This window comes from Aspergillus tubingensis, assembly GCF_013340325.1.
Source record: "Aspergillus tubingensis WU-2223L DNA, scaffold_4, whole genome shotgun sequence".
Classification (NCBI taxonomy): Eukaryota; Fungi; Ascomycota; class Eurotiomycetes; order Eurotiales; family Aspergillaceae; genus Aspergillus; species Aspergillus tubingensis.
Genome location: NW_023336278.1, coordinates 460,889 through 485,994, shown reverse-complemented (window position 1 = coordinate 485,994; position 25,106 = coordinate 460,889). Strand labels below are relative to the sequence as shown.

Genomic DNA, 25,106 nt, shown 5'->3' with positions numbered 1-25,106 from the left:
AGGCAGGCAGAGGTGGTCCGAGGGATACTCCGGACTTTTCCACGGCGCTGACTGGCCCGTTTATCCAATACTTAATCACGCCATTTAGCACTATGTTCGGGATGGGTTTAGTTCTGGCCCCTCCCAACGGACGGGTTACTAAAATTTTCAAGGATGACACATACCTCAAAAACCGGAGGACATTGGACTTGTTTGGGTCCGGAGGGTCAGGAACTTAGTGGTAATTGGGAAAGGGGCTCAAGTGTAGATAGCTGGGGGAGGAGGGAGGGGAGGCATTGGAGAGGAGAGCGACAACGAAGAGAATGAGTGCAGATACTCACAGAATGGCGAAAACCTTCCCTTCCATTCCTTACTGTATACATACCACTTGAGAGGCGGGACTATCTTACCTTACCAAACAGGCACATGTAAGTATGCCTGATCTGAAGTCTGGAACACGGTCAGGTTTCCAGGTACTGGTGCCGTATCCATGGTATTTTTGGTATCAACCCAAACCCCTCGCCCCACTCCCTCCCCTCCTCCGTCTGCTTATAACAACTCCCCTCCATCCTCTTCTTCCCTCTCTTTCTTCTCTTCTTTCTCTCTCCATCCCTCCCCCTTGTTTCTCTCTTCACCCTTTTTCTCAGCAAGAGACTATTGTATAGTCCTTGACTGTCTTCTCTGTCTTCTTTTTCATCCAATTTCTCATCTATTTTCCCTCCATTAAACTCTACCTTTCTCTCTCTCACTTCTACACACATATCTTTCAAGATGGTCCAATCGTAAGTTTTCACCTTCTGCCTTCATCAGAAATTCTCAATGCTAATGGCATCTGCTTTAGCTCCGTCTTGGGTTTCCCTCGTATGGGAAAGCTCCGTGACCTCAAGAAGGCCACTGAGGCTTACTGGGGTGACAAGATCTCTCGTGATGAGCTCTTGGCTGAGGGAAAGAGACTCCGTCTGGAGCACTGGAAGCTCCAGAAGGATGCTGGTGTTGATGTGATCCCCAGCAACGACTTTGCTTTCTACGACCAGGTCCTCGACCACATCCAGCTCTTCGGTGTATGTATCCTCGCTCTGATACTTTTCAATTACCTCATTCGCTAACGTTCTCCTCCAATAGGTCATCCCCGAGCGCTACAGCAAGTACAACCTCCACCCCCTTGACGAGTACTTCGCCATGGGTCGTGGTCTTCAGAAGCCCGCCAAGGATGGTCAGGCCGCCATTGATGTCCCCAGTCTGGAGATGGTCAAGTGGTTTGACTCCAACTACCACTACGTCAAGCCTACCCTCCAGGACAACCAGACCTTCAAGCTGGCTGAGCAGCCCAAGCCTGTCGCTCAGTTCCTTGAGGCCAAGGAGGCTGGCGTTGTCACTCGCCCCGTCATCCTGGGTCCCGTCTCTTTCCTGACCCTCGCCAAGGCTGACCGTGGTCAGTCCGTTGACCCCATCACCAAGATTGAGGAGCTCCTCCCCGTCTACGTTGAGCTGCTCCAGAAGCTCAAGGAGGCTGGTGCTGAGGAGGTTCAGATCGATGAGCCCGTCCTCGTCTTCGACCTCCCCGCCAAGTCCAAGGCTGCTTTCAAGCCCGCCTACGAGAAGCTCGGTGCCCTTGGCGCCCAGGCTCCCCGTCTGGTCCTTGCCACCTACTTCGGTGACATTGTCCACAACCTTGATGTCTTCCCTGCCCTCCAGAGCCTCCACGGTATCCACATTGACCTCGTCCGCAACCCTGAGCAGCTCGACGCTGTTGTTGCTGCCCTTGGCCCTAAGCAGATTCTGTCTGCTGGTGTTGTTGACGGTCGTAACATCTGGAAGACCAACTTCAAGGCTGCCATCGAGAAGGTCGAGCTGGCCATCCAGAAGCTCGGCAAGGAGCGCGTTGTTGTTGCCACCTCCAGCTCCCTCCTCCACGTTCCCCACACTCTCGAGAGCGAGAAGACCCTGGACCCTGAGGTCCGCGACTGGTTCAGCTTTGCTGTGCAGAAGCTTGACGAAGTTGTTGTGATCGCCAAGGCCGTCACTGAGGGCCCCGCTGCTGTCCGTGAGCAGCTCGAGGTTAACGCCAAGTCTGTCCAGGCTCGTGCTTCCTCCAAGCGCACCAACGACCCCAAGGTCAAGGAGCGCCAGGCTGCCGTCACTGAGGAGCAGCACAACCGCCAGTCTCCTTTCTCCGCCCGTATTGCCGAGCAGAGCAAGTCCATCAACCTCCCTCTCTTCCCTACCACCACCATCGGATCCTTCCCCCAGACCAAGGAGATCCGTATCCAGCGCAACAAGTTCACCAAGGGTGAGATCACTGCCCAGGAGTACGAGAAGTTCATCGAGAAGGAGATCGAGGAGGTCGTCAAGATCCAGGAGGAGCTCGACCTGGACGTTCTCGTCCACGGTGAGCCCGAGCGTAACGACATGGTCCAGTACTTCGGTGAGCGTCTCACTGGTTACGTTTTCACCACCCACGCCTGGGTTCAGTCTTACGGCTCCCGTTGCGTGCGTCCCCCGATCATTGTCGGTGACATCTCTCGTCCCGCTCCCATGACCGTCAAGGAGTCCAAGTACGCTGTCTCGATCTCCAAGAAGCCCATGAAGGGTATGCTTACCGGCCCCATCACTTGCTTGCGCTGGTCTTTCCCTCGTGACGATGTCCACCAGTCCGTCCAGGCTCAGCAGCTCGCTCTCGCTCTGCGTGACGAGGTTGTTGACCTCGAGACTGCCGGCGTCAAGGTCATCCAGGTCGACGAGCCCGCTCTTCGTGAGGGTCTCCCCCTCCGTGCTGGCAAGGAGCGTGAGGAGTACCTCAAGTGGGCCGTCCGTGCCTTCCGCCTGGCCACCTCTGGTGTCACCGACGGTACTCAGATCCACTCTCACTTCTGTTACTCTGAGTTCCAGGACTTCTTCCACGCCATCGCTGCGCTGGATGCCGATGTTCTGAGCATTGAGAACAGCAAGTCGGATGCCAAGCTGCTCAAGGTCTTCATCGACGAGGCCTACCCCCGTCACATTGGACCTGGTGTCTACGACATCCACTCTCCCCGTGTTCCCAGCGAGCAGGAGATCAAGGACCGCGTCGAGGAGATGCTTCAGTACCTCCGCCCTGAGCAGCTTTGGATCAACCCCGACTGTGGTCTGAAGACCCGTCAGTGGCCCGAGACCAAGGCTGCCCTGACCAACATGGTCAACGCTGCCAAGTTCTTCCGTCAGAAGCACGGAAACTAAATTCTTCTTTAATCATTACATTTTTTAATAACCCATGATTGGGGGCGACATTCTCAACCTGTCGTCTCGGGGAAGCGGACTCTAGCAGATCCCTTTCCAAAGTCTTTTTTGATGAGTTTACGATGATGATACCAAAAGTTCAACATATGGGTTAGGGTTTCATTAGATGGGGTCACCGGAGTTTTCAACATATGATAACGATTTCAACATCGGCGTTCGCATAAAACATCGACGCCAAGTTTTCTCTTGCATTTTGCGAGTTTTGGGGGCGGAATGCGGGAACGTCGGTGACGTCTGCAACGCCGAGATCAATAATATTTCAACAATGATTGTGTATATCACAAAAAAGGGTCGCTACTTTACTGCCCTTAATGAATATGACAAATGCTCGAATGGTCACATTTGAGCTTGACATTTCTTTATCCATGATTGTTCTAACCGTAGAGTAGCTGATGTAGTTGATTGTAGCTCCAGCATGAAATTGCTTATGATCTATGTAAAAGATGGATTCCTTTAGATATTACTCATTTAGGAGATAAGTATGGTATTTTACACAACCATAAGCTATCATATATAGTACATCCTTCACTCAACTATACACAACCCATTACTTTTACCAGCACCATTACCCAAATACAACCCAATCCATACCAATTCACCCAACCCCATCCCTCTCTCCATATACAAAAGAATAAGTAATAATTACAACCAACTGAAAAAAGGCACCACCGCCCCCCGTCCCTTAACCCTCCCCTCCCCAAACTTCTCAACATACCACTTCCTCCCCCACCTCGCATGCGGCAACATATTCGACACCGCATTAACCAGAAACACCACCGCAGGCAACGGCATCGGCACGCCCATCCAGTCAGCTAACCTCGCAACAGGAACGAGCCACGGCGCCAGCTGGAAGGAACCATCCCCAGCAGCACCAGCACCAGCACCAACTTTAACTGAAGTTGTGGTGGTGACAATCCCAGCAGCTAAGATCGCAAACCCAAGCCACTCAATCCACTCCGCTACGTAATGCGGATAGAGAATGGATGTGAAGAGGCCGGTCGGGGGCGGGATGGTGTATATTTTGGAGTAGATATTTCTTCCTCCTTTTTCCTTGCCTCCGGCCTTGGTAGCATCTTTGGTAGATGATGAAGAGGTAGAAGGAGGGGAAGGAGATGGCTTCTTCCGATGCGCCTCCTCCCTCCGTAGCCTGAACAATGTCCGCTCGGCAGAGATATTCCCTGCCATTCCTCCTAGGAAGAGGGTGAGGCCTAGTGGAGCGAGGAGTGCTCTTCCTATACTTCCACTAGTACCACTTCCACTACCACCAGAAGCATAAGAAGAATAAGAAGAAGAGGTAGGGGTTGAATACGGAACAGGATACCCAGCCAACCACCCGGCCAAACAAACAGCATTGAACCAATTAAATGCCACAGCGGAGGAGGCAATAATCACATGAATAGGGGAGATGCTGGGCGCCGCGAAGAACGGGGAGATGATGGCGCGGTTGGTGTAGTGGAGGGTGAAGAGGAAAGCGAGAAATTTGTTACCTGTGGGGAGTGTAGACAGTGATGGGGAGAGGGTTAGGTCAGGGTAGTGTTTGGGTAGAGTGTAGAGTAGGTAGAGGAGGGTCATGGGGGATACTATCTCCATGATGCACCAGGCCCAGCGGCCGGGGAGGTTTAGGGGGGAGGATTTTAGAGAGGTTTTGCCCGCTGGGTGGTAGGAGGTTAGCCATTGGAGGAGGGATACCTGGATTTTTTTTGGGTTAGTATTTGGGTGAGGGTGATGGGGTTTTGGGGGCGGTGATTTATAGGTGTAGGTGGGTGTGGACGTACGAGTGGGAAGTATTGGAAGATGTTGAGGAAATGAGTGTAGATTTCTGGGGTTGGGTGGATGAGGTGCTCCCAGGGGGGAAGGTGGTTGAGGATGGAGAGGGCGGAGCCCATTGTTGTTGTTGTTGGTATTGTGGTGTTGCTGTTGCAGATTATGGCAATGGCAGGTGAAGTAGTGGGAAGAGGATAGAAATGGAGGAATTAAGTAATGTTACATCAATGGACGAGGTGACGATGAAGATCAAGAGTTGGCGGATGAGTCAGCATCTACAAGGATCCAAGGCATGAAGTTAACTATTCATAAGTTAAGGTTACTGCTCATAAAGTTACTACGAGATAATGATATCGTCATTGCATCCTGGCATTACCTCCCTATGCAAGTCTAACCCAAACTCGCCGAAAGAAGACCATCCCAACTATAACATGCGGATCCAAAATCAGACAGAACCACTCTCGTCGCTCACTTTTGCATTCCATCAGTTCGTCGTATCCATCGGCTCCAACACGCGCCTCCGCTCAGCCAGTCTCTCGGACTTGAATGACTCAATCTTGGCCTTAAGTTCGGTATCTATGCAACAGTTAGTACTCATCCTTTCACCACCAATCCACACTATAAGACCTACCGGGTATTACGTCTTCCATCTTTAGCGGTGCCCGGTTGAACGGATCATGAGGATCGCTGAGCAGATGCGACCGGATCGTTGCTCGGTCGATAGACACCCGGGATCCTGGTAGAATGACCGGGTCTTCCATCAATGTGTACATCAGGGGATCTTGTTCATGTTAGTAACTTCTTCCTCCAGTGCTGAATGATATCACATACCTAAGAAATCATCCGGCACCTCGCCCAGATCCTCCTCAGCCTGGTCATCGGCCTCCTTGGCCGCCTTCACCTTCTTTTGTAATTGCTCCCACCGCTTGAACTCCTCTGGCGACTTGAGCGACCATTTCCGTAGGATGTCTGCTGCCTTCTCAAAGTTCGCCGGCTTGTATGACCGTCCATCGCGTGCCACCGCGATGATGAAGTTCTCCTTGCCCATCAGGTTCAAATACACGTCCACAATCTCGCTCAACAGTGCCCTCGGGTTGAACCCGTACTCCTGCAGATTGTCCACCCGTAGACTGGCACTCTTGGGTCCTACCATCGCATCCAAGTTGTAGTCCAGCATGTCTGCCAATCGCTGCACGATCTCAGGCATTGTAAAGGAATCCGCCAGGGCATCGGTAAACAGCTTGAGCATAGCCACCGTCTCGTTGGTCAGCTGCATATACGACTTGGCGTTGCGCTGTGCCGAGGCGAGGTGCTCCTCTTTCTGCTGACGCACTGTCGGGTCCATTGAGGCGCCGTTGAGGCGCAGCTCCGTCTGCGTCTTGTGAATGGTGATGAATGCTCCGAAGGACTCGTCCAGCACGAACGTCACATCGTTTAGCAACAGGTTGACAAAGCGGACGAAAAAGTCCAGGTTCTGCTTGGACTGGTTGTAGAGCTTGTTGCGGTAGAGCGTATTCGGCCAGATGCACTTGATGATCTGGAAGATTTCGAATCGAATGTTAAACTTGTCAAAGAATTGCGTGTGCGTGCCCGTGTGCTCTGCCTCAATGTAGAATTTCATCATCGAGTGGAGGAGGTACTCGTTGGCAAACGGCATCGAGTTGAGCAGATCCACCAGGACTCCGCGAGCGCCACCAGGGCGTGGCCACGTGCCTCGGAACAGAATAGACACAAGTCCTGCCTTCAGGTACGGGTTCTTGATATAGCCCGAGCTCTCCAAGAAGGTGATGCACAGCATGACCAGCTCGTCTCCTTGCGTGGCAGTGATGATCTGTGGCATGCACCACATGATGAACTTGAAGTTGCTGACGATGTCGTCCAGGAAATACTCTGGAAGGCATTTGAAAACCTCCGGCTGCTGCACCGGAAGAGGGAGCTTGATCTCCTCCTTGGGAAAGTTCGTGCCCGAGACAACTCTCAGCAGCCACACGATCACGTACCGCATGAACAGCATCGACCGGGCTTGCCACTGGTCGTCAAACAAGACACCCTGTAGACTATACTTCAAGGCTAGGCCGAGGTCCAGCTTATCCTTGTACTTCTTCAGAGCCTCCTCGAAGACCCGAAGCTGCATCGGGTTGTTGACCCACCGGTGCCGTTCCAGCTCAAACTTATTGATGGTGGACTCCATGTGTCGGAGGTCCTTCTCAAGCTGCTCCAGCTTGGAGGTTAAGGACTCACTGCCATAGTGATGCGCAGCGACGGTGAGGAAGAAGATCTCAGTGATAAAGTTGGAAGTGCCCTCTGCCTTTTTGGAGTAAAAGGCATCCGACGCATGCTGATCGGCATTGATCTTGGTTTCATCTCTCATATCAACGCGGGGATTACGATGCAGGTAATTGGCATCGACTCGGTCAATCTAGAGCATGGCCGTTAGCTGCAAGCACTCCTCCTGCCGACCTGACGCAACGTGCTTACCTTGGTGAAGCTTGCATCCATGAACGGTTCGCAAAGTTGGTCCAAGCAGGTAGTCAGGTTGAACATGAACCCGTCGGATGACACCGTGTTGGGGTCCACCTGCATTGCACGTCGCTTGTGGTTGATGTTCAGGGAGGCCGCGAACCAGTCTAGAACCCTGTCCCTGGCATCTTTCGACGCCCGAATCATATGGTTCATGACATCGAGGAGATCGGAGCTGATCATGTGCTGCATCATGCGGATCGACCGCTGCGCGTTCAGAATGTAGGACTGATCTCTCGTCTTAGGGCTGGAGAAGTAAGTCATGGTCACACTGCTCTGCAGCGGCGACAAGCGAAACCATGGCCCCAAGAGAGTGCTCTTCTCAAACAGAGCCGGATCCCGGGATGTGTTAAACATATCCGACTCAGTAATGGCAGCTGCGATGACCGCATGGCGGACGAGGTTTCGAAGAGCCTATAAATCAGGTTGACGAGAGCTCCGTGAGAAAAAGAGAGTGGCCTTCACGTACTGTCATATATGGCTTGTAGTCATCATTGATGGTCATAGCAGCAAGCTCCTGGCTCATCTCCTCCACGGCCGTGATGAAAGCCGGCTTGAGGCTCTCATCCTCGTCGAACCTCTTGACAGCCTCGCCAATGAACTCAAAGTCCACGCCCTTGTCGTCCTCAGGATCCAAGAGGAGATATGGCTTTAGCGGCGACTTCTCCGCCGGCTCGAGCCTGTTTAATGACGAGTCAGCCGAATCCTGGATCCAAGAGGTATCACTTCACCGCAACAACGCACCCAAACATCTCCGGCATCGTAATGGCAAATATACAATAACTCAGGCATATGCGGCGCGCCTCGCAGATAGCACTGAATTTCGGATCATCATCGCGATTGCGGCGGAAGCCCTTGTGCAACCTAGAAATCCGCCTCCAGCACGGTAGTAGATAATCCAAGGGCTTCTGACGCGGAGCATTGGAGGCCGCTTCCAGAAGGGCCTGATCCAGGACCGTCACATCCACGCGAACCTCCCGGCCTTGATCCTCAAGCTCACTCTTCAGACCCGGCAAATACGTCAACCGTTGTCCGTGAATATCCTTCTGCCGAGCCTCATTCAGCGACAGCTTGAAGACGGCGCTCAACGTCCGATCCTGAAATGCCTCGATACTCTCTTCCGCTTTGGGGGGTGGTGGTGTGCCGGACACCGGCGTTACGGTCTGTGAGCGGTCCGGGACCGAGCTGGCAGAGGCTGCAGGTGTGATCTTGATCCGCTTCCATTCGGACTGTTGGGGCTGGAGTTGTGGTGAGGGGGCTGATGAACCGGGCGCGCTGCCCGGTCTCGACGAGGATTGTGTCTGGATCCTGTCCGGGTATCGTGAGGTTGGTGTAGACGGGGCAGGGGAGGCAGGCCTGCTTGATGCTGAATCTGCGGCGCCTTCATTCTGCGCCGATGGTGTTGGGTTGCCCAACTTGGCCAAGCGCTTGCTGCGGATCTGATTATGAGGGCAAGTCAGAACGGCAAATGCCTGGATGGCAGGATTCGAAAGAACACGGGCCGGGACCGGGAGAGAGATGGCAACAACTCACCTTATCCGCTTCAGACTGGCTCTCTGACATCGTGGATGATGCTTATGGGGCAAGCCCGAAGCAGAAGGGCTTCCGTAGTATCAGCGGGGCTCGACAACGGAGCGAGTTGATGGCTGGAACCGAAAACTCAGACGGAGGAGAGATGGAGAGAACGGGGGGAAAGAGTTAATTAAGGCAATCCAGGCTGGATTAGAAGCGGGGAGAAAAAGAGTGTAGTGGGTGCCCGGAATGAATGAGCCCGATAAGTGACCCCCAGAGCGAAACAGTGAGGAGAAAAGAGGTCAGTCACTGGCGCTGACTCTGTTCCTGGACTGCTTCTCTCATGGTCGCTGAGGTTCGCCCGCATGAAGTATTAACTAAGCTGGTTGGCGTTGGTTCGCCCGCTCAGGGCCCTTTCTTTTGCATCGTGTGTTCTTTTCTCCACTTTTCACGGTTATTTCTCCAACACTGGGAGATAACCGACTACTTACTATCTACTTTACTACTTATCTTGCCGATCGCTGCTGCTCACTCTCCATCTATTATTCCCTTCTTTAACAACATATACATTTGCTTTGCTTCTCAAGGCTACTACTAGACGAAGCTACTTCCAAGCTCAGGTCATCACTCCGTGAAACGCCATCAAAATCCTTGCACACGTATGGACATCTAATGCGAGAACAAAAGCGGCGGGGGGTCATCAAGAACAAAATGTAACAGGCCATTAAGGTATAAAAGAAACAATAGGAGGATGCAAAATTGGCACCCCGCATGCCATAGAGATAGAGACAAGTCCGCGCTCTCTTTCAGTACCTCCCCTTCAGGGAGTCTAGCCGCCGGCAACTCTTGAGCTCCATCGCTCTCGCTTCTTTGATCTTGTCTACGTCTGGGAAGAACCAGCCCTGGGCATCCTGGAGCATGCGATCACGCCTGTGTTGTTCGGCTTCGCATTCGTACCGTAGTTTCGTAACGTAGTCCACTTCCACCCGTTGGTCCAGTTGCCGGAATTTCCGCGAGCTGTAGTCTTCCACATCCCCGGGGTTCACATAATAGTCCACATTCAACTTAGGTGTCGTGCGATGCATCGTGTGGGGAGGCACAGCAGCGTCAAAACGGTACGAAGGACCTGCAGGAGTTGACGGCCCGGAGAATTTGGACGAGATCCACGGAAGCACGAAGAGGAGAATGAGAGGGAGAAGCTGCTGGAAGGTAGCCCACAAAGAGGGCGTAGGTTCGGTACGAGCATTGGCCTCACGGGGTCTTCTCCGGGGGCGACCGCCTCCAAACTGATGAACCCGGATACCAGGACCGCCGCCCATGTTGAAAACAAACTGAGGTCCACCTATACACACTGATTAGCCATGCTCCTCAAATTAATAAGAAGCAATCATACCAAAAGGACTGAAGCCACCACCCATATTGCCAAACCCACCGCTAAAGAACCGCTGGAACAGCTCTTCCGGCGAGATCTCCTCCTCGAACATCGGACCCCCAGCCCCCGCAGACCGGGGGAATCCACCGCCACCAAAACCGCTGAAAGGCGAAGCGCCCGAGGGACCAGCACTCGGGGTGAACCTGCTGTCCGGATCGCCTCCAAACCTATCATACTTGGCTTTCTTCTCGGGGTCCGACAAGACCTGAAAGGCGCGCGAAACCACTGCAAACCAAAACTACCATTAGCAAGGTGATTCCCCACACAAGCATCCGAGGAATATCCAAATCACTACTCACACTTGAACGCCTCATCCGCTCCCTCATACCCGTTCTTATCAGGGTGTGTCATCAGACTCAGTTTGCGATACGCCTTCTTGATCTCGCCGTCGGAGGCGCTCTTCTCCAACGACAGGATCTCGTAGTACGCCGTCGCCGAACATTTCCGTATCCTCAGGACCGCCGCCTTCTGCTCTGGTGTGTATTTCCGATCCTGGTTCCCCTGGTTGTGCTCGCGGGATTTGGCAGAGCCTCCATTGTCTACCCCGGACGCGGTGGCGGACGGCATGGCGGCAGAGCTTTTATTTCCCTTTTATCGATGAAACGAGTCCCCTCTGCGTGTAGCCAGCCGGCTGTAGAATATCCCACTCTTCGGATACAAATCCCGGTTTGCGAGGGGTTGAAAGCCTAAACAGGCTCGTCGGAAGAGGGAAGGGTGGATCAGCGATGAACCAGCCGACGGACGCAAAGAGAATCGCTGATTAGAGAGGGGAGTGCCCTGGGTTTCGCGATCGACTCGAGTGATATCAGCGACCGGGAAAAGGAGACCAAGTGTTTAAAGGATTGGTTGGTTCTGGGCTGCAGCGGGCCAACCCTCGATCTGGGGAATAATAGATAGTATGGGGTGAATTTGATAAAACGTGGTGAGTTTCTGGAGGATCAGATGTTGACGCTAAGCCGAGTGAGTGAGAGTGAGCCGTTGGTTCGAGGTTTAGTCAGTCACTCAGTCACTTTGGAAAGGTACGTCGGAGCTGCCAGGCACCTTTCCCGCGTCACTAGCTACTTCGGATTGTCTGCTTGACTGCCCAGCATACATACAAGGTTAGTTACTATTTCTGCAATTGTATATCCATTCTATTTTAGTTTTTTCAATTGCTGCAATTTATCATTCATCTTCAAGTCGCTCACCACCATCTTCATTGACAGCAGAAATCTCATAGAATACCACACCCATCGCAACCATGTCCGGTTCGAAATCCCCGATTGAAGAGACCGAAAAGTCTCTCGTGCAGAAAGCCAGAGCATGGGGAGGTAAGCATATATGTCTATCTAAATCTAAATCAACATCCCATCTCCAACAATGTCACTAATCACTCATCCATCGACGCACAGAGAACTCATTCCCACCCACCCTGCTCGCCACTCTCATCACCGCACAATACATGCGACCATTCCAGGCCCTTCCTATGCTTTTCCCTCCCGTCCTTATATTCACCAGCTATGCCAACATCCAAGGCTTCAAAACCGATACAGCCGGTATCAGCGCGGCGTGGTCCGGGCTGTACCTGTTGCTCGCGGGTCGCCGGAAGCAGCCGTTTATGAAGAAATGGGGCGCGAGGGGAATTGTCCGCGGTGCGACAATGGGTCTGTGCTTGGTTAATATGGTTAGCGGTGGGTTGGCGTACACTCTGGGCAAGCGGGAGGAGGAAGAGGAATAGACGGGGGATATATAAAAGTTTTGGTTTGATTCGGTGAGACATCTTATGTGATGGTGCGGGATAGTGCTGTTTGTATGCGGGGTCATGTATGATATAAGTTGAACGGGGAAACAGGCGTCGCTTCGGGTATGGTGTTTTGGTTTTTCTTTCGATTGTTCAATTCAATCAAGTGATGATGACATTAGTCGAGACTTAATTCATTGATGAGTGTGTCCTTCTACATGAGTGATCTATATGTATGTTATATATATCTAGTAGGCCTTGGGCGAGTGGCTTCCGACCTGCTCTGCGCATCGCACAATATGCGACGTATTTCCGTCAACGATAGCTCTTGAAGTACTTTTGTACTGCAATCACTCCGTGTATGGATTTTCTGCCAAGATGACATCCCGGACACTGGGAGGAACCAGCCACTTCAGGTCCTGGGGATTGGCTACAGCAGATTCTCGGGCTCTTGTCGAGCTCACGGAGGGCGCACCAGGCTTCTTGCCCTCGACAAGCTTGATGCGATCAGCCCATTCTCGTTTCCCGCCCACCCTCTCCATGGCACCCTGCGCCAAGTCGGCCACAAACGCTTCCTGCTCCTCTCTACTGCCCCAGTCACTATCCGGGCGCATGGTCACTCGCAGCCGATGCTGGGAAAGAAACGGTCCCAACGGCTGGAGAGTATGCTCTGGTGGGTAGTATTTCGGGTTGAAAATGCGGATCAACGTATCGTACCCCGTCAGATGTACCTGCTCCAGTGACGAGGAGTATATACCCGCGCGTTCAATCTCCGCGGCTTTGTCCACAAAGTATGGTTTCTTGGTGACTCCAATGTCGATCACGGGAAGATTTTGGGCCTTGGGAATAGTCCCGTTTGTTTGTAATGACGAGAGAAGGTCTCGAGCGAAGAGCTCCATCATGGCCAGACGGGTCTCGAACGCCGCCGGCTTGGAGGGCTTGTCGGCATTCTGTGTCGCGAGGAGCAATAAGAGACGGGAGGGCTTGTGGGGATTTTCTAGAAGAGCGGAGGTCGCAATTCGGCTGTGGGCAAGGGTTGGCGGGTTGAAGGACGAATCGAGGACGTACAGAACGTCAGTGGATGAGGTGGGATCATGGCGCTCGGAGGGGACAGAGGCCAGAACCTCCAGACTGCGGGTTGATGCAATGAAGAGTCTGAGGCCCGCAGCGTACTTCTCGCGTAGGGCATGAAAGGCGGGGCTCGTCATGCTGGGATTAGATGAGTCAATCTGGCGTGGTCAGTGTGACAACTCATAGAGTAGAGTATGTATGTATGTATGGTAACATCAAGAACGATGATGATGATGATGATGATAATGTCAATGATGCCCAAGGCTGGTCACGTCAGAGGCCGACAGAAGAGGTGGGGTTGTGGACGGGAAGCATCCATGGACGTTGTTGGATGAGGACCCTTTGGTGCGGGTGGCTGCAGGACCCGGACTTTGCTGGGTATACCGCCAAATACAGTAGACAGATACTATGTAGTATCTAGAGTAGGTATGTATGTAGTATGTACGGCTTGTTAGCGACGCTTCAAGACCCTAAACCCACACGGCAGAGCAACACGAGCCGATATTAAGGCTTTATCTCATTGCCCATATGTACTGAGAGGTGGATGGCGGTCTGTGAGCTATCCTCGATGGGATCGTAACACTTAGATTAAAGCCGCGATGATCACAATCAGGGACTCGGTGCTCCGTAGGCTGGATGTAGTAGTCTAGACGGACCCGGTAAGCCGGAATGTTCTGGAGTCTGGATGTCTAGATTAGGGTCAATGGTTGTGTGTTCCTTGTGTTCTCGCTAAATGCCGCTTATTCCGGAGTGTTGGTTAATGGTTTATTGCCGGCCGCGCTCAGTGGAGTCTCCAGTGACTTGGCCAAGTACTCATCAGGGGTAGATAGATACTCCCTACTTATGCCCAGGATGTGATTGTGACATTCCAAGTATCAACAGAAGAAATAGAGTCTAGCTTACGAATGAGTGGGAGCTCATACGGAGTTAACTACTGAAATGGTGTGACTGGCCAGGACTGGAGCTCTCCGAGCTTTGAGGGCTAGCCGATAAGAACCGAAGACGATCATCTCCTAGTCGATGGCGCACAGTGAAAGCGTGTTCACGGTTCAGGCAACCATATACTTTGGCACTCATCAGCTTGAAACGCTGGCGGCCGTGGTTTCCCCAGCTCCGGTCAGGGTCAAGAACCAAGAACAACCTCAGAGCTTTGCTTTCATCTGTTATCACCACCAGTGCCAATATCCCGCACCACACAATATAATTTATATCCCGGCCTTCTTTGTGCTTGGATCACTGCCAGTAATCAACCGATATGATCAGTCTTTGTTCTGGGAGAAAATCGCCGGTGTCTAGACCCCCCATGCTGGCTCCACTTGGTCTGCACCTACCACCCACGCCTCGTAGGCCCAAGACCATCGCCGCGCAGATTTTCTTGATCAACCCTGTCAAACGATACTGGCGTGCCCACCGACGGAAATGATATCGGGATTGTCGATATACTGAGCCTCCTTGGGGACTTCTTCCTCTCCCTCTTCTCCATAGTTCGTGTTGAGAAAGGACTCGGCTCAGACATGAGTCCCTTCGGTTACAAAGCGTCTCACGCCATCAGCACGAGAAGACTTAGCTCGGAGTCAAAGCCACTAGGCTGTATCATTTTAGCCCCTTTGATGAAGCATCGTTGACTGAACCACTGTAAGAAGCTTGGGGGTGTTGGCAATGAGCTCGCTCACTGTATGATGGAATGAGGATAGAGCTTGGATCCTTCTCGACTCATCATGCCCCTTTTTCTTACTTTTCTTCTCCAGGTCTCCAGCATGCTGTGTAGAGTGTATACGTTGCCCAGTTGCGTGAATGGAGGATGTCATCTCCGCACGGTCAACTAGTGAAGGTGATAGTAAACAAATCCACAGCGGATTGTTGATTAAAGCGTGTCCACCAGTAAATTACGGTAATAACAATTCCGCGCCGGCCCATTAATGAGGTTGAGTCAAGCGTGGCGGTTGAACATACGATTGTCGGCGGTTGTTCCATGGATGCTTCGTTTGAGGACCGACGGGAATTACCACATCCGGGCAATGTTGACAACCCACACGATCGACGTTTGTTGTTGTTATTGTTATTGTTGTCTCTTTTATTTCCTGAACCAGAAACAAAAGGGCCCTGAAATGAACCCTGAAGGGGGCGGTTACAGCTTACCGACACATCCTTCTCAGACAACCTGTACGATCCTGATGCACGCTGGCTGTTGGTCTGGCAGCGACAGCACAGCGAAGGACTAGTACTATCCGTATTAGGCAAAACGAGGGGGAGTAAAGAAAAAAGTCGAACAAGACGGAAGCCGTGCGGTTGGCCCGTTTGGACAGGCACAATGAGATTAAGCTGGCAGCCAAGCACCAATGAGAAGAGGCGGTGAGGGGATGAAACGGGGCTTCATCTCCAGTCCAGCTAATCCGCGTGTGGTTCCTGCGCCGGAGACCCACTCGGGACTGAGGAAATTAAAATTAAGATCAATATCAGGAGGAGGGCAGTGCGTGTTGATTGGCTGAAGGGTTATCAACAACTGGGCACAGCTGCACGCCCGACACCACCTCGTTCGGCCAAGATGAGACATTAGCGCCGTATGGGCGAATCTTCCAAGACTCGCCCACCAACGGGCATCTCGCATCTGTTCCATACGACGTTGGAGAAAATACGGTGCCTGGTAATATCGCGTATCGACGGGCTGCAGGGATCCCGAATTGAATGGATTTAATCAAATTTCGATATTACGGCGTTCTCCTTTAGGTTTCCCTTTTTCTGACTTTCTTTCTTTTCCCCCCGGGTCTTTTTTTCCTTTAAACTCCTTCACTTTCTTCCCAGGCCTCCAAAAAGTCTCTCGTCAGACTGCTACATTCTCTCTCCTGTTCAACCTCTCTCTGTGAGAACGTTGCGACCTTCCTTCTTGCGTCCAGTCACTCTTTCAACCTTGCTTTGATTTACTTGCGAATAGATTTCGCATCTCACTTTCGTTGAGAAAACCACCCCCGCAGTCTCTACCAAATAACCCAAGAACGGAATATCTTTCCCATCCACTCTGACTTCTTCGAACATCCACCATCAATCCTTCAAGATGCAGCTTACTTCCAAGGTTTCCATCGCCCTGCTGGGTGCTTTCGCCGCCGTCGGTGAGGCCAACAACCACGGCTTCCATGCGCGCCAGATGAACTTCCACCCTGGTGGCTACAACAACCAGACTGTGTCGACCTCCGTCGTCCCCGTCTACCCGACTCCCGAGCACTCCAGCGCTCCCGTTGCTCCCAGCGCTCCCGCCAGCTCCCCCGCCGGAGTCGCTGCTAGCTCCCCCATCATCGGTGGTCACTACGCCAGCAGCTCCAGCTCTGCTGCTGTTGTTGGTGCTTCCTCTGTCGCTCCTGTGCCCGTTCCCCTCGGCACTGGTGTCTCCAGCAGCGCCCCCGTCTCCGCCCCGGCTGCTGCTGCTACTGGTAGTAACGGTGTCTCGACTGAGTACGACACTGTCACTTCCACCAAGGATGTCACTCTCACCTACACCCTGGGTTCTGGTTCCACCCAGAGCGTCGTCACCACCACTATCCACCGCACCGTGACTGAAGTCGAGACCATCTACGTGGTATGTTATGGAAGCCCGTTCTGGAAGCATGAAGAAGGATGTATACTAACGGATATACCATAGACCCCCTCTGCCAGTGCATCCTCCACTGCCCAGGACACCACCGTCACCTCTGACACTACCGTCTACTCGACCTCCACCGACTACGAGACCTACACTCTCTACGCGGTCCCTACTTCTTCCGCTGCCGCTGGTAGCTCCGCCCCCGCGGGCTCTGCTGCCGCTGGCGAGACCTGTGCTCCGGTCACTGTCACTGTCCACGACACCGTCACTGTGGTATGTACCCACTTTGAAACCAAGCTGTCGGTTTGAACCCCTTACTGATGCATTGCAGACCGCCACTCCCACTCCCATCTCCACCCCCGACAGCGTTGCCAAGATCGAGGTCAGCTCTGTGTCCACCAGCGAGGAGGTTGAGACCACCACCCAGGCCGAGGCCACCACCCACAGCAAGCCCACCGTTGTCCCCACCCCCAGCGCCCCTTACGGCCACGGCAACGGCACCTTCCCTTTCCCCAGCGGCGCTGCCCGGCCCACTGGCTTCCAGACCAGCAGCAAGGTTGCTTTCCCCTCTCACTTCCGCCGCGTCTACTAAAGCCATGATTGAATTGAATTTGACTGCTTCGGGTCACGAGCTTGACGCCACGCCTGTACTGAGATTCCCAATCGTGGCGTAAGAAAGCACACGCTGGCACTGTACCTACGAGAGGATTTACTGTTTTGCTTCTGGTACAAACTTACTCAATTTTTTTGACTTTGGATTGGCCGTCTTCGTCCATCTTCAACCTAGACTTTACTTCTCTTCCCCAATTTCCTCCTCCCCAGGGATGGGTAATTGGCTTTTCTTCTTTTCTTCTGGGATCTGTCGATTCCACCGCTTAACGAACAAAGCTCTTTTTTCTTTCAATTTCTCTTCCTTCCACGAAACCTTCTCGTGAACCTCTCGGACATGAATCTCGGGATGTCAGGCGATGCGACATCAGGCGAGTTGACCCAGCAGGTGGCGAAGGCGTCTTAGCGGGTACATCGGCTCTCTGTACATTTTGTTTTGTGTGTGTTTGCAGTAGATATTTCTTTCAAGATGATGACCTTGATTACGAAGCGATTTTGTTAGTCGAGCGAATGACATTCGTCTATTGCCACCTACTCGTTGTAGAAGTAGATACCTCCACATCTAAACTGAACATGATGGGTATGATATTAATCATAAGTTAATCCCCCCATCTCTAACAATCTTCTCCCTCATCCTCTGCCACTCCAACCAAGTAACCCCCTGTACCAGACAATCCGCCAAATCATCCAACTTGCCAATATCCATACTATCCTCCCCATCTTCCCCATCTGCCTTCTTTATCCGTCGTTTCCCTTCACACTTCTCCAGGAACGAATTCGCCAACTTCCTCACCTCATCATCACCTATCACCACCCTCCTACACCCATACCCATTCCCAACAACGGAATAAGAATCAGAAGACGATAACCACCCCCTCACCAACCCAATCTTCATCTTCTTCACATCCCTCACATTCTTTCTCCTCTTCGTCTTCTTCACCACCTCCCCATCCCCATCCCCAGAATCCCCAACTTCCTCCCCCTCCCCCCAAAACCGACTCACCCTCCCCGGCTCCACAGGAAACACCTGCACCTTCCCACCCGAAGAAGAAAAAAGTCCAGAAGAATTAACCGTCTCCAAAACAGCATACAACATCCCCTCCAACACACCCACGCGAATCGTCCACTCCTGGACCGCGGAGCCACCTCCCGTACGGAACCGCTGTCTTTCAATTAGAATGTGGGTGGGGCTATATGTGGTCAGGAGGGTCGCGATGAGGGTGTATGCGTGGCGGGCGTAGAGATTGGGGGAGAAGTCTTCTTTTGCCTTTGTTTTTGTTTCTCTTGATTTTGAGTTTGATTTGGGTGTGGTGGTGGTGATGAGAGATGAAGTTCCTTCCTGATCATGATGTTGGTGCTGGTGATGTTGTGCATGGCACAGATCAGGAATGGAGAGGCGCTTCCATGCGGTGAGGGTAATGGTATTATTTCCCTCTTTGGACTTAGATTTGTCTTTGGGTGTGCCTGTCTCGGATGAGACAGTTGATAATGAAGAGTGTGAAGATAATGAAGGAGCGTGCAAGACAGCGAACGCCAAATTGCGAATCCCCATATCAATGCTTAGGAGTCTTATTCCATCATTATTATCACTCCTCTTCTTAGTGTGCTTCTTCGGAGCACCATCATTTTCAGCATCATGCTGAGTACGAAGAGGAATGATCAGCGGAGCAAGTTCCCCCTCTAACCTCTCCACCAATACCGCCTTGGTGCCTGAGCTCTGAATCCCCGTTTTCTGGGCTATTTGTTGCAGAGCTTTTGCTTTGAGGGGGCGGAGCCAGGGGTATTTCATTTTATTCTTTCTTCAAAATCGTTCTCTTCTTCTAACTTCTTCGGACTTTTGATGGTTGTTTGGCTGGAGTTTGGTTTGATTTCTGGTACTAAGCTAGTAGAAGTCCCAATTAATTTGGTTGGCTGCTTGTTCTGTTGGTGGTTTCGGCGTGGGGTGGTGATGGTTGTATATTTGACAGCGTGGTATATATATATATATATTAGAATGAAATGTATGGCCGACCCGAGAATAATTATTACTATGCGTTTGTTGTGAATTAACGGTAGTGAGGATAGATCAATGGACATCAAGGAATGGAATGGACCGGAGTGGATGTTGATGTTAAATCTATATCAATGATCTACTCCGTAGTTTAACTAGTGTTTGATGTGCCGGTGGTTTATGAATGATAGATTACATAATGTATAATATCCCACGCATAACTATGAACTATCAGCATCACTACTATCAGCATATCAGCGTCGAACTCTACATTTTATCTAAGAGTAATACATCTTGAGTAACCATAAATTGTCAAGTTGCCAAAATGCATCCCACCATTCTTTGTATATCGCACATCTCTATCCTCCGTTTTCCTTCGAATGCCCGAAACCCAACACCAGGCCCATTAAACAGTATGAAGTAGTATATATGCCCTTCCCCATGTGGACGCCAAACCAATCAAAAGAACCATGCATGAAACTCGCTGAACTGCAATCAATAATCCAAGATCAAAACTCCGCATAGTAATCCCATATCAAGAGTACATCAGAAGAAGAGAACTCTCAAAAACCAAAAAGCAAATAAGGCGATGAATTACAGGGTGGACGAGCGCGCCACGTCAGTGACCGTTCTCGTGTTGTTCGCCACGTCAATCGGTGACACACTCTCGCGCATGTATAGAATCGGCGCCCAGACGTTCCAGTGTAGCACGCCCATGTGTGCAAGGCGCATGGCGATTCGCTCGATGTCATAGTGCTGCTGTGTTAGTGACGAGGGCGGATAGTTGCGCTGCGATTCGCAGATCGCCAGGGGTGACATGCTCATGTACTTCTTCGCCGTCGTGAACGTCGCTGCTAGTAGCTTCTCGCGAAGAGAGCTCTGGAAATACTGGAACAAGTTGGATGGGCTCGAGAGGTGGCATTCCAGTGCCATTTCTATTTGCACAATGACATCGTCCGAGACCGACCCGTCTTGGAAGCACGCGGCGCATGCAAATCGTGCAATCTCCAGCGCGATGCTCCGTACGCTTTTCAGCCACCGAGGATCCCCTCGAGGGTAGTCTTCGTTCTCTTCCATCAGCGATCCGATGCGGGTGCGGAAAGTAGCGTATGTTTGCGCGGGCGCCGAAAGATACCGTTTCTGTGCGTTGATGTACGACTCGAAGATGAACCAGCAGATATCAAGGTTGATCAGCTTTTGGAGACAAGATCGCAGCTGCCGCAGCCGGTCCGAGTCGAAAACGAACGTTTCAGGGAACTTGTCTGGTCGCCGGTACTGCAGAAGAAAGTCGGTGATGCCACCAAACAACAGGGAGATGGGCCAGAACCCGTCCATCTGGGTAGGTTTCGACATGCGGCACAACTCTCGATCGCGGAGGTCCAGATACCACTGTCGCGATGTTTCCACACAGAAATTGTCCCTCTCGATCTTGCCTCGGAAATACTCCTGTAGGAACGGAACGGTGTCTTCAATGAGCAATACACGGAAAGCACGGATTTGGTGATTGGCAACATCCTAGAGACACATTAGCAATTCCATCCAATATGCGTGGCCGCCAAGCCCAGCATGCCCAATCCTTACCAGTTTCATCGCTTCCAAGATTGCGAACAGTGTTTTGAGCCCTTCGACAATTTGGTGCGAGTTTTGCGACTCCGACCCTGACCGTATCTGCTTGACCATCTTATCTGCCCATTCATCGCGCATAGGAGCGCAGTGTGTCTTGAGCAAGGCCGCCAGCCAGCTTGCCACACCCACCATGTCAAGTACGCCCTTCTGGATTTGTTGCATCAGGAGTGTTACCTCGAGATTTTGTACCACAGCCGGATGGTCCCGCTCAGGGACGAGCGTTTTCAGGACGTCTTGCAAGGTTTCGAACATGGCGGGTAGCCGCGGTTCAAAGGTCCGCGATAGATTATCTGAGATTCCAACATTGTCTGTCCCGTTCGTCTCTTGTGCGGCACCGAACGCATATATAGCGATCTCATCAGCCATAGCCTCCCAGTAGTCGTGGGCCTCCTTTCGTTTCCGTTCGCCTTTTTCTCCCTGCAGGTCAGGTTTGAAGTGAAGATCACGGTCAAAGTTGGCGTCCATTCGGAGGTTAATGTTGCTCATGATACAAGGCAGGTCCAGTTCACTAAGCGTACTCTTGGTCACTGGCGGATACCTTTTAGCAGCTAGTAGCCGTTGATGTTGTTCCAAGCTGAGTGGCAGGGCTGGGGGAATGTGCATTGCTCGTGCAGACGGCGCCAGAACCCGTGTTGCCATCTGGATAGGCGACGGAAATGTTGGGGCTACACCATCACGGTAGGTATATTTACCCGGCTGGCGTCGCTGGTGCATATTCGCGGAGTCTGGGGGGCTCTTCGCATCGCGATGGTGGTCCAGAGAGTCATTCTTGGGCGAGTCCTTCGCATGGCCACTGCCTCCATATGCTTCCAAGGGGCATTCGGAGTTTTCTTCCTTCTTGCTCGGCGTATCTCGCCGGGCCTCCTTCGTTTTTTGGAAGTCCATCTCCATCCGATCTTGCCAACGCCCAGAAAGGGTTCGGAGCAGACGAGGTAGGAGAAACTGCACCAGTCCAGGAAGAGAGATGGTCTGGGGTAGACTCGGAAGAATGGATAGATGAAATCTGGAGACAGCGATTAGAACGTGGGGATCACGGGCATTTCCTGGGCGATAGGACGCAAGGCACCGGAAGCCCTATACTCGACGGCGGGTTCGGATTGGGATCCCTTCGCAGCGACCCTGCGAACAGTCCTTGCCTGCGGTCGACAGGAACCCAGGTGAGGGAGGGAGAAATAGTACGCACCTGAGGTTAGTCAACGACGTCGATCGCCAATGCCGATCATAAAACGGGCAATCGTGGATGCCGGGCTTGTCAAAATAGTGTTTCGATAGTAGTAAGACCCTAGGTGAACCTTTCGGGATTGGGGCCAATTTCCTTGTTTTGCGAATCGGAATTTCAGTTTCCTCCTTTCTTTTTCCTTTCTTTCTTTCTTTTACCTTTTTTTTTTTTTTTTTTTTTTTTTCTCCTCACTGTTTTTCTCTTATCTGCGTCTCCTTGCCAAGTCAAAAAGCTCGAAGAAACCGGCCGGGCACCAGATGAAACTGGGTCGAGGACCGTCGCAGGCAGCAAAGAGATATGAAAGGAACAAGGTCCAATGGCTACGCGACAACAAGAAATGAGATCACCGTAGCAAACAAAGGTAGTTGGCAGAGTGAAGTTCAATGGCGACAAGAGAAGCAAAGCAGTAGACAACGTTGCTCTGACAAATTGCGTCCAACCAGGTTGACAAAGAGACCGGGATATCAGTTGTATTGATATAGCCAATGACGAGGAGGGGAGATAGGCATGCAGGTTCAGTATACTCCTATACTACCAAGTAGGGAGTACTTAGTAGTAACGGTGTTCAGAGCCTGAGGAGAAGGATGGCCCTGCACGTAATCAAATTTTAAGGAAGGAGGGTTTACAAGCCCGCAGTAGGTTGGACACACGAGCCATCAGACGGAGAGCTAAAAGGAAAGAGAAGGAGTGCGGCGCAGTAGCATCGCAGTAGATAGGGACAGAGAAGGGGAAAAAGACAGAGAGTGCGTGCGAGAGAAAGAGAGAAAGAGAAAGGTTAGAAGACAGCCAGCATGCGACTGACTAGTCAGAGGCACCCACTGCCTTTTGCAGGAGCGCTGCGAAAAGTGAGGCTGATCTAATCTAGACGCTTGCAGCAGCTACGAACTTTCCGGGGCGCTGTTTCGCACCTGGGAACGGGCACCGAGGGAAAGGGAATTTTGGAAACGTTCAGTGAGTCGGTCCAGCGATCCCTAGTCACATAGTGGATGACGTGGGATGCTTGGAGGGGGGGATTTCCCTTTTCTTAACTGGGTTCGTTCTGGCAGGCGAGTGGGTAAAAAGGATGGGATCAGATGAGGATCAGATGGGGATGGGATGGGATCACTGCTGCGCCGTGAGCCTGCTTCTGATCCTGATCCGTTCGTTCATTCCTTAACGGCCGCGCGAGGGCGCAGAACGAAACTCAAATCTCACCACCAACAATCCCTGCTGGCTTTTTGCCAATATTTTTTACTCTTTTCCCCCTCCCTTCCCCTCCGCCCCCAGCAGCATTCCTCAGCAACAACAGGAAACCCCCCCGGTATCGTGTACGATCTCAAAATCCGGGCGTGTGCCGGTGCCAATGCTGGTACCCGGCCATTGTGGGAGTGAATCCGGTCCTGACTGTCCCTTACCATCGGCGCCGATGTGATAGGGAGGCCGTCCCCCCCAGAATCCCAATCATGCGTTCAGCGACAGGCGCCACCAATCCCTCTGGTTAGGATAGGATATATTCGGCCAGGAGGAAGGTGGGAGATCGTCGAAAAAGAAACGAAATAATTTAGGTCAGTGTGCAGAAGGGGCCGGACACAAGCACGGAGTATACATTCACCTCTGTACCCAGAGGGCATTCGGTGTATTCCCACTTGAATAATGTGCAGACAGCCAGAGGGACGATGCAGCCTGCCGTCCCCGGTGTTCAGATCAATTTGGGCCACGGATCCATCTTGATCCGGCTTCTTGTTAAGGGTGTATTGCTTTTTCTTCTCTTTTTTTAATTCTTACTTTTTTTTTTTTTTCCCCTTTTCTTTTTTTTGCCTTTTTTCTCCTTTTTGCTTCCCATTTTACCTTTGGTCCTGGGTGTAGTAGAAACCAGGGCAAAGCAGGGGGCATCCGGGCATTCCAGCCCTTGATGCATCCAGAAGTACTCCCGAAGCTATCCTTGCGATGGACTGTCTTCGTCATCGTCGACATACTGAAGAAGATCGGGATATAACTCTGTCAGGACATCCATGTCCGCTCCGATCAGATCATTCCAATTCCTTCCTCCGTTCTGATTACTCTTTAGTGGCCTTTCTCCCAAAGCGGGAAACAGTCCGCCAACGGCTCTATGCGACACCGACCATTGCTAGACAAGGCCATCCCCGTCATGCCATCCGGATTGACCTCGTGTTGTGAATGGTACATTCTAGTCGCCTGTACCCTGTCAGGTACAAATTAATTGTCCCTGTGGTCTGCGCGCCTCCAGCGCCCCTACTGTACAATGATGCTGCCTCTCCGAAGAAGATTCTTCCGTTGGTCTGTTTGCGATCGAAGCACTGAAAAATGCTCCATCGAAACCTTAAAGCCCGGTCGTAGGACTCATCACCTACTTCGTTCTATCGTGTGTGGGATTGACAATGATAGTTTCCGACTGAATTCCGTTTTGGTCCACCGACATTCAAAAACTGCGATTCAGTCGTCCTTTCGGTGACCGCCGACGGAAAGATTGCGCTACAGACCCCTATTCCTTCACCATTGCCGTCTTCCGTTGTAGGGGCAACAGGGGGTGGTGCTAGAGGGGAAGTGGTTAAACCAAGAGCCGTGATCATAGTTTCTTACCTCTCATTGTTTTCCACTTTTCCTTCCTTGGGGTGGGACATGGGGGATGTTAACCGATCCACCCGCCCCTAGCAGATTGATAGATAGAAAAGCCCACTCAAGAGTCTCGGTCGGAGTGGATCTCACACACGCGTGGTGGCATCGGTAGGCCAACCCGAGTCAGCGACAGCCCTGGACCACACCTCCTCCCCAGTCTTAACCTCAATATCAGAATCCGGCCGGGCTTCCTCCCCC

General features: G+C 52.0%; 9 protein-coding genes across 9 annotated transcripts; 3 read left to right on the top strand and 6 right to left on the bottom strand.

Moving 5' to 3' along the window:
- Positions 1–750: 750 nt before the first annotated feature.
- Positions 751–3,195, top strand: AtWU_02696 (5-methyltetrahydropteroyltriglutamate--homocysteine S-methyltransferase; the record flags this gene model as incomplete). Its single annotated transcript, XM_035497809.1, has 3 exons — positions 751–761; positions 821–1,040; positions 1,102–3,195. The coding sequence occupies 3 exons, from the start codon at positions 751–753 to the stop codon at positions 3,193–3,195; spliced, it is 2,325 nt and encodes a 774-aa protein (XP_035353702.1).
- A 702-nt stretch (positions 3,196–3,897) lies between these two features.
- Positions 3,898–5,141, bottom strand: AtWU_02695 (3-oxo-5-alpha-steroid 4-dehydrogenase family protein; the record flags this gene model as incomplete). Its single annotated transcript, XM_035497808.1, has 2 exons — positions 3,898–4,944; positions 5,031–5,141. 2 exons carry the CDS (start codon positions 5,139–5,141, stop codon positions 3,898–3,900), a joined length of 1,158 nt encoding a protein of 385 aa, XP_035353701.1.
- A 362-nt stretch (positions 5,142–5,503) lies between these two features.
- Positions 5,504–9,102, bottom strand: AtWU_02694 (ubiquitin-ubiquitin ligase UFD2; the record flags this gene model as incomplete). Its single annotated transcript, XM_035497807.1, has 7 exons — positions 5,504–5,595; positions 5,651–5,800; positions 5,851–7,438; positions 7,498–7,953; positions 8,009–8,219; positions 8,284–8,978; positions 9,073–9,102. 7 exons carry the CDS (start codon positions 9,100–9,102, stop codon positions 5,504–5,506), a joined length of 3,222 nt encoding a protein of 1,073 aa, XP_035353700.1.
- A 755-nt stretch (positions 9,103–9,857) lies between these two features.
- On the bottom strand, positions 9,858–11,050 carry AtWU_02693 (J domain-containing protein; the record flags this gene model as incomplete). Its single annotated transcript, XM_035497806.1, has 3 exons — positions 9,858–10,393; positions 10,445–10,708; positions 10,783–11,050. The coding sequence occupies 3 exons, from the start codon at positions 11,048–11,050 to the stop codon at positions 9,858–9,860; spliced, it is 1,068 nt and encodes a 355-aa protein (XP_035353699.1).
- Positions 11,051–11,723: 673 nt separating this feature from the next.
- AtWU_02692 (uncharacterized protein) lies at positions 11,724–12,200 on the top strand (the record flags this gene model as incomplete). Its single annotated transcript, XM_035497805.1, has 2 exons — positions 11,724–11,793; positions 11,875–12,200. 2 exons carry the CDS (start codon positions 11,724–11,726, stop codon positions 12,198–12,200), a joined length of 396 nt encoding a protein of 131 aa, XP_035353698.1.
- Positions 12,201–12,553: 353 nt separating this feature from the next.
- On the bottom strand, positions 12,554–13,411 carry AtWU_02691 (nicotinate-nicotinamide nucleotide adenylyltransferase; the record flags this gene model as incomplete). Its single annotated transcript, XM_035497804.1, has 1 exon — positions 12,554–13,411. One exon carries the CDS (start codon positions 13,409–13,411, stop codon positions 12,554–12,556), a length of 858 nt encoding a protein of 285 aa, XP_035353697.1.
- A 2,915-nt stretch (positions 13,412–16,326) lies between these two features.
- Positions 16,327–17,440, top strand: AtWU_02690 (uncharacterized protein; the record flags this gene model as incomplete). Its single annotated transcript, XM_035497803.1, has 3 exons — positions 16,327–16,845; positions 16,909–17,121; positions 17,180–17,440. 3 exons carry the CDS (start codon positions 16,327–16,329, stop codon positions 17,438–17,440), a joined length of 993 nt encoding a protein of 330 aa, XP_035353696.1.
- Positions 17,441–18,049: 609 nt separating this feature from the next.
- Positions 18,050–19,246, bottom strand: AtWU_02689 (uncharacterized protein; the record flags this gene model as incomplete). The annotated part of the gene is made up of 1 exon (XM_035497802.1): positions 18,050–19,246. One exon carries the CDS (start codon positions 19,244–19,246, stop codon positions 18,050–18,052), a length of 1,197 nt encoding a protein of 398 aa, XP_035353695.1.
- Positions 19,247–20,041: 795 nt separating this feature from the next.
- Positions 20,042–21,964, bottom strand: AtWU_02688 (TCP11 family protein; the record flags this gene model as incomplete). Its single annotated transcript, XM_035497801.1, has 2 exons — positions 20,042–20,962; positions 21,029–21,964. The coding sequence occupies 2 exons, from the start codon at positions 21,962–21,964 to the stop codon at positions 20,042–20,044; spliced, it is 1,857 nt and encodes a 618-aa protein (XP_035353694.1).
- Between the last annotated feature and the right edge of the window lie 3,142 nt (positions 21,965–25,106).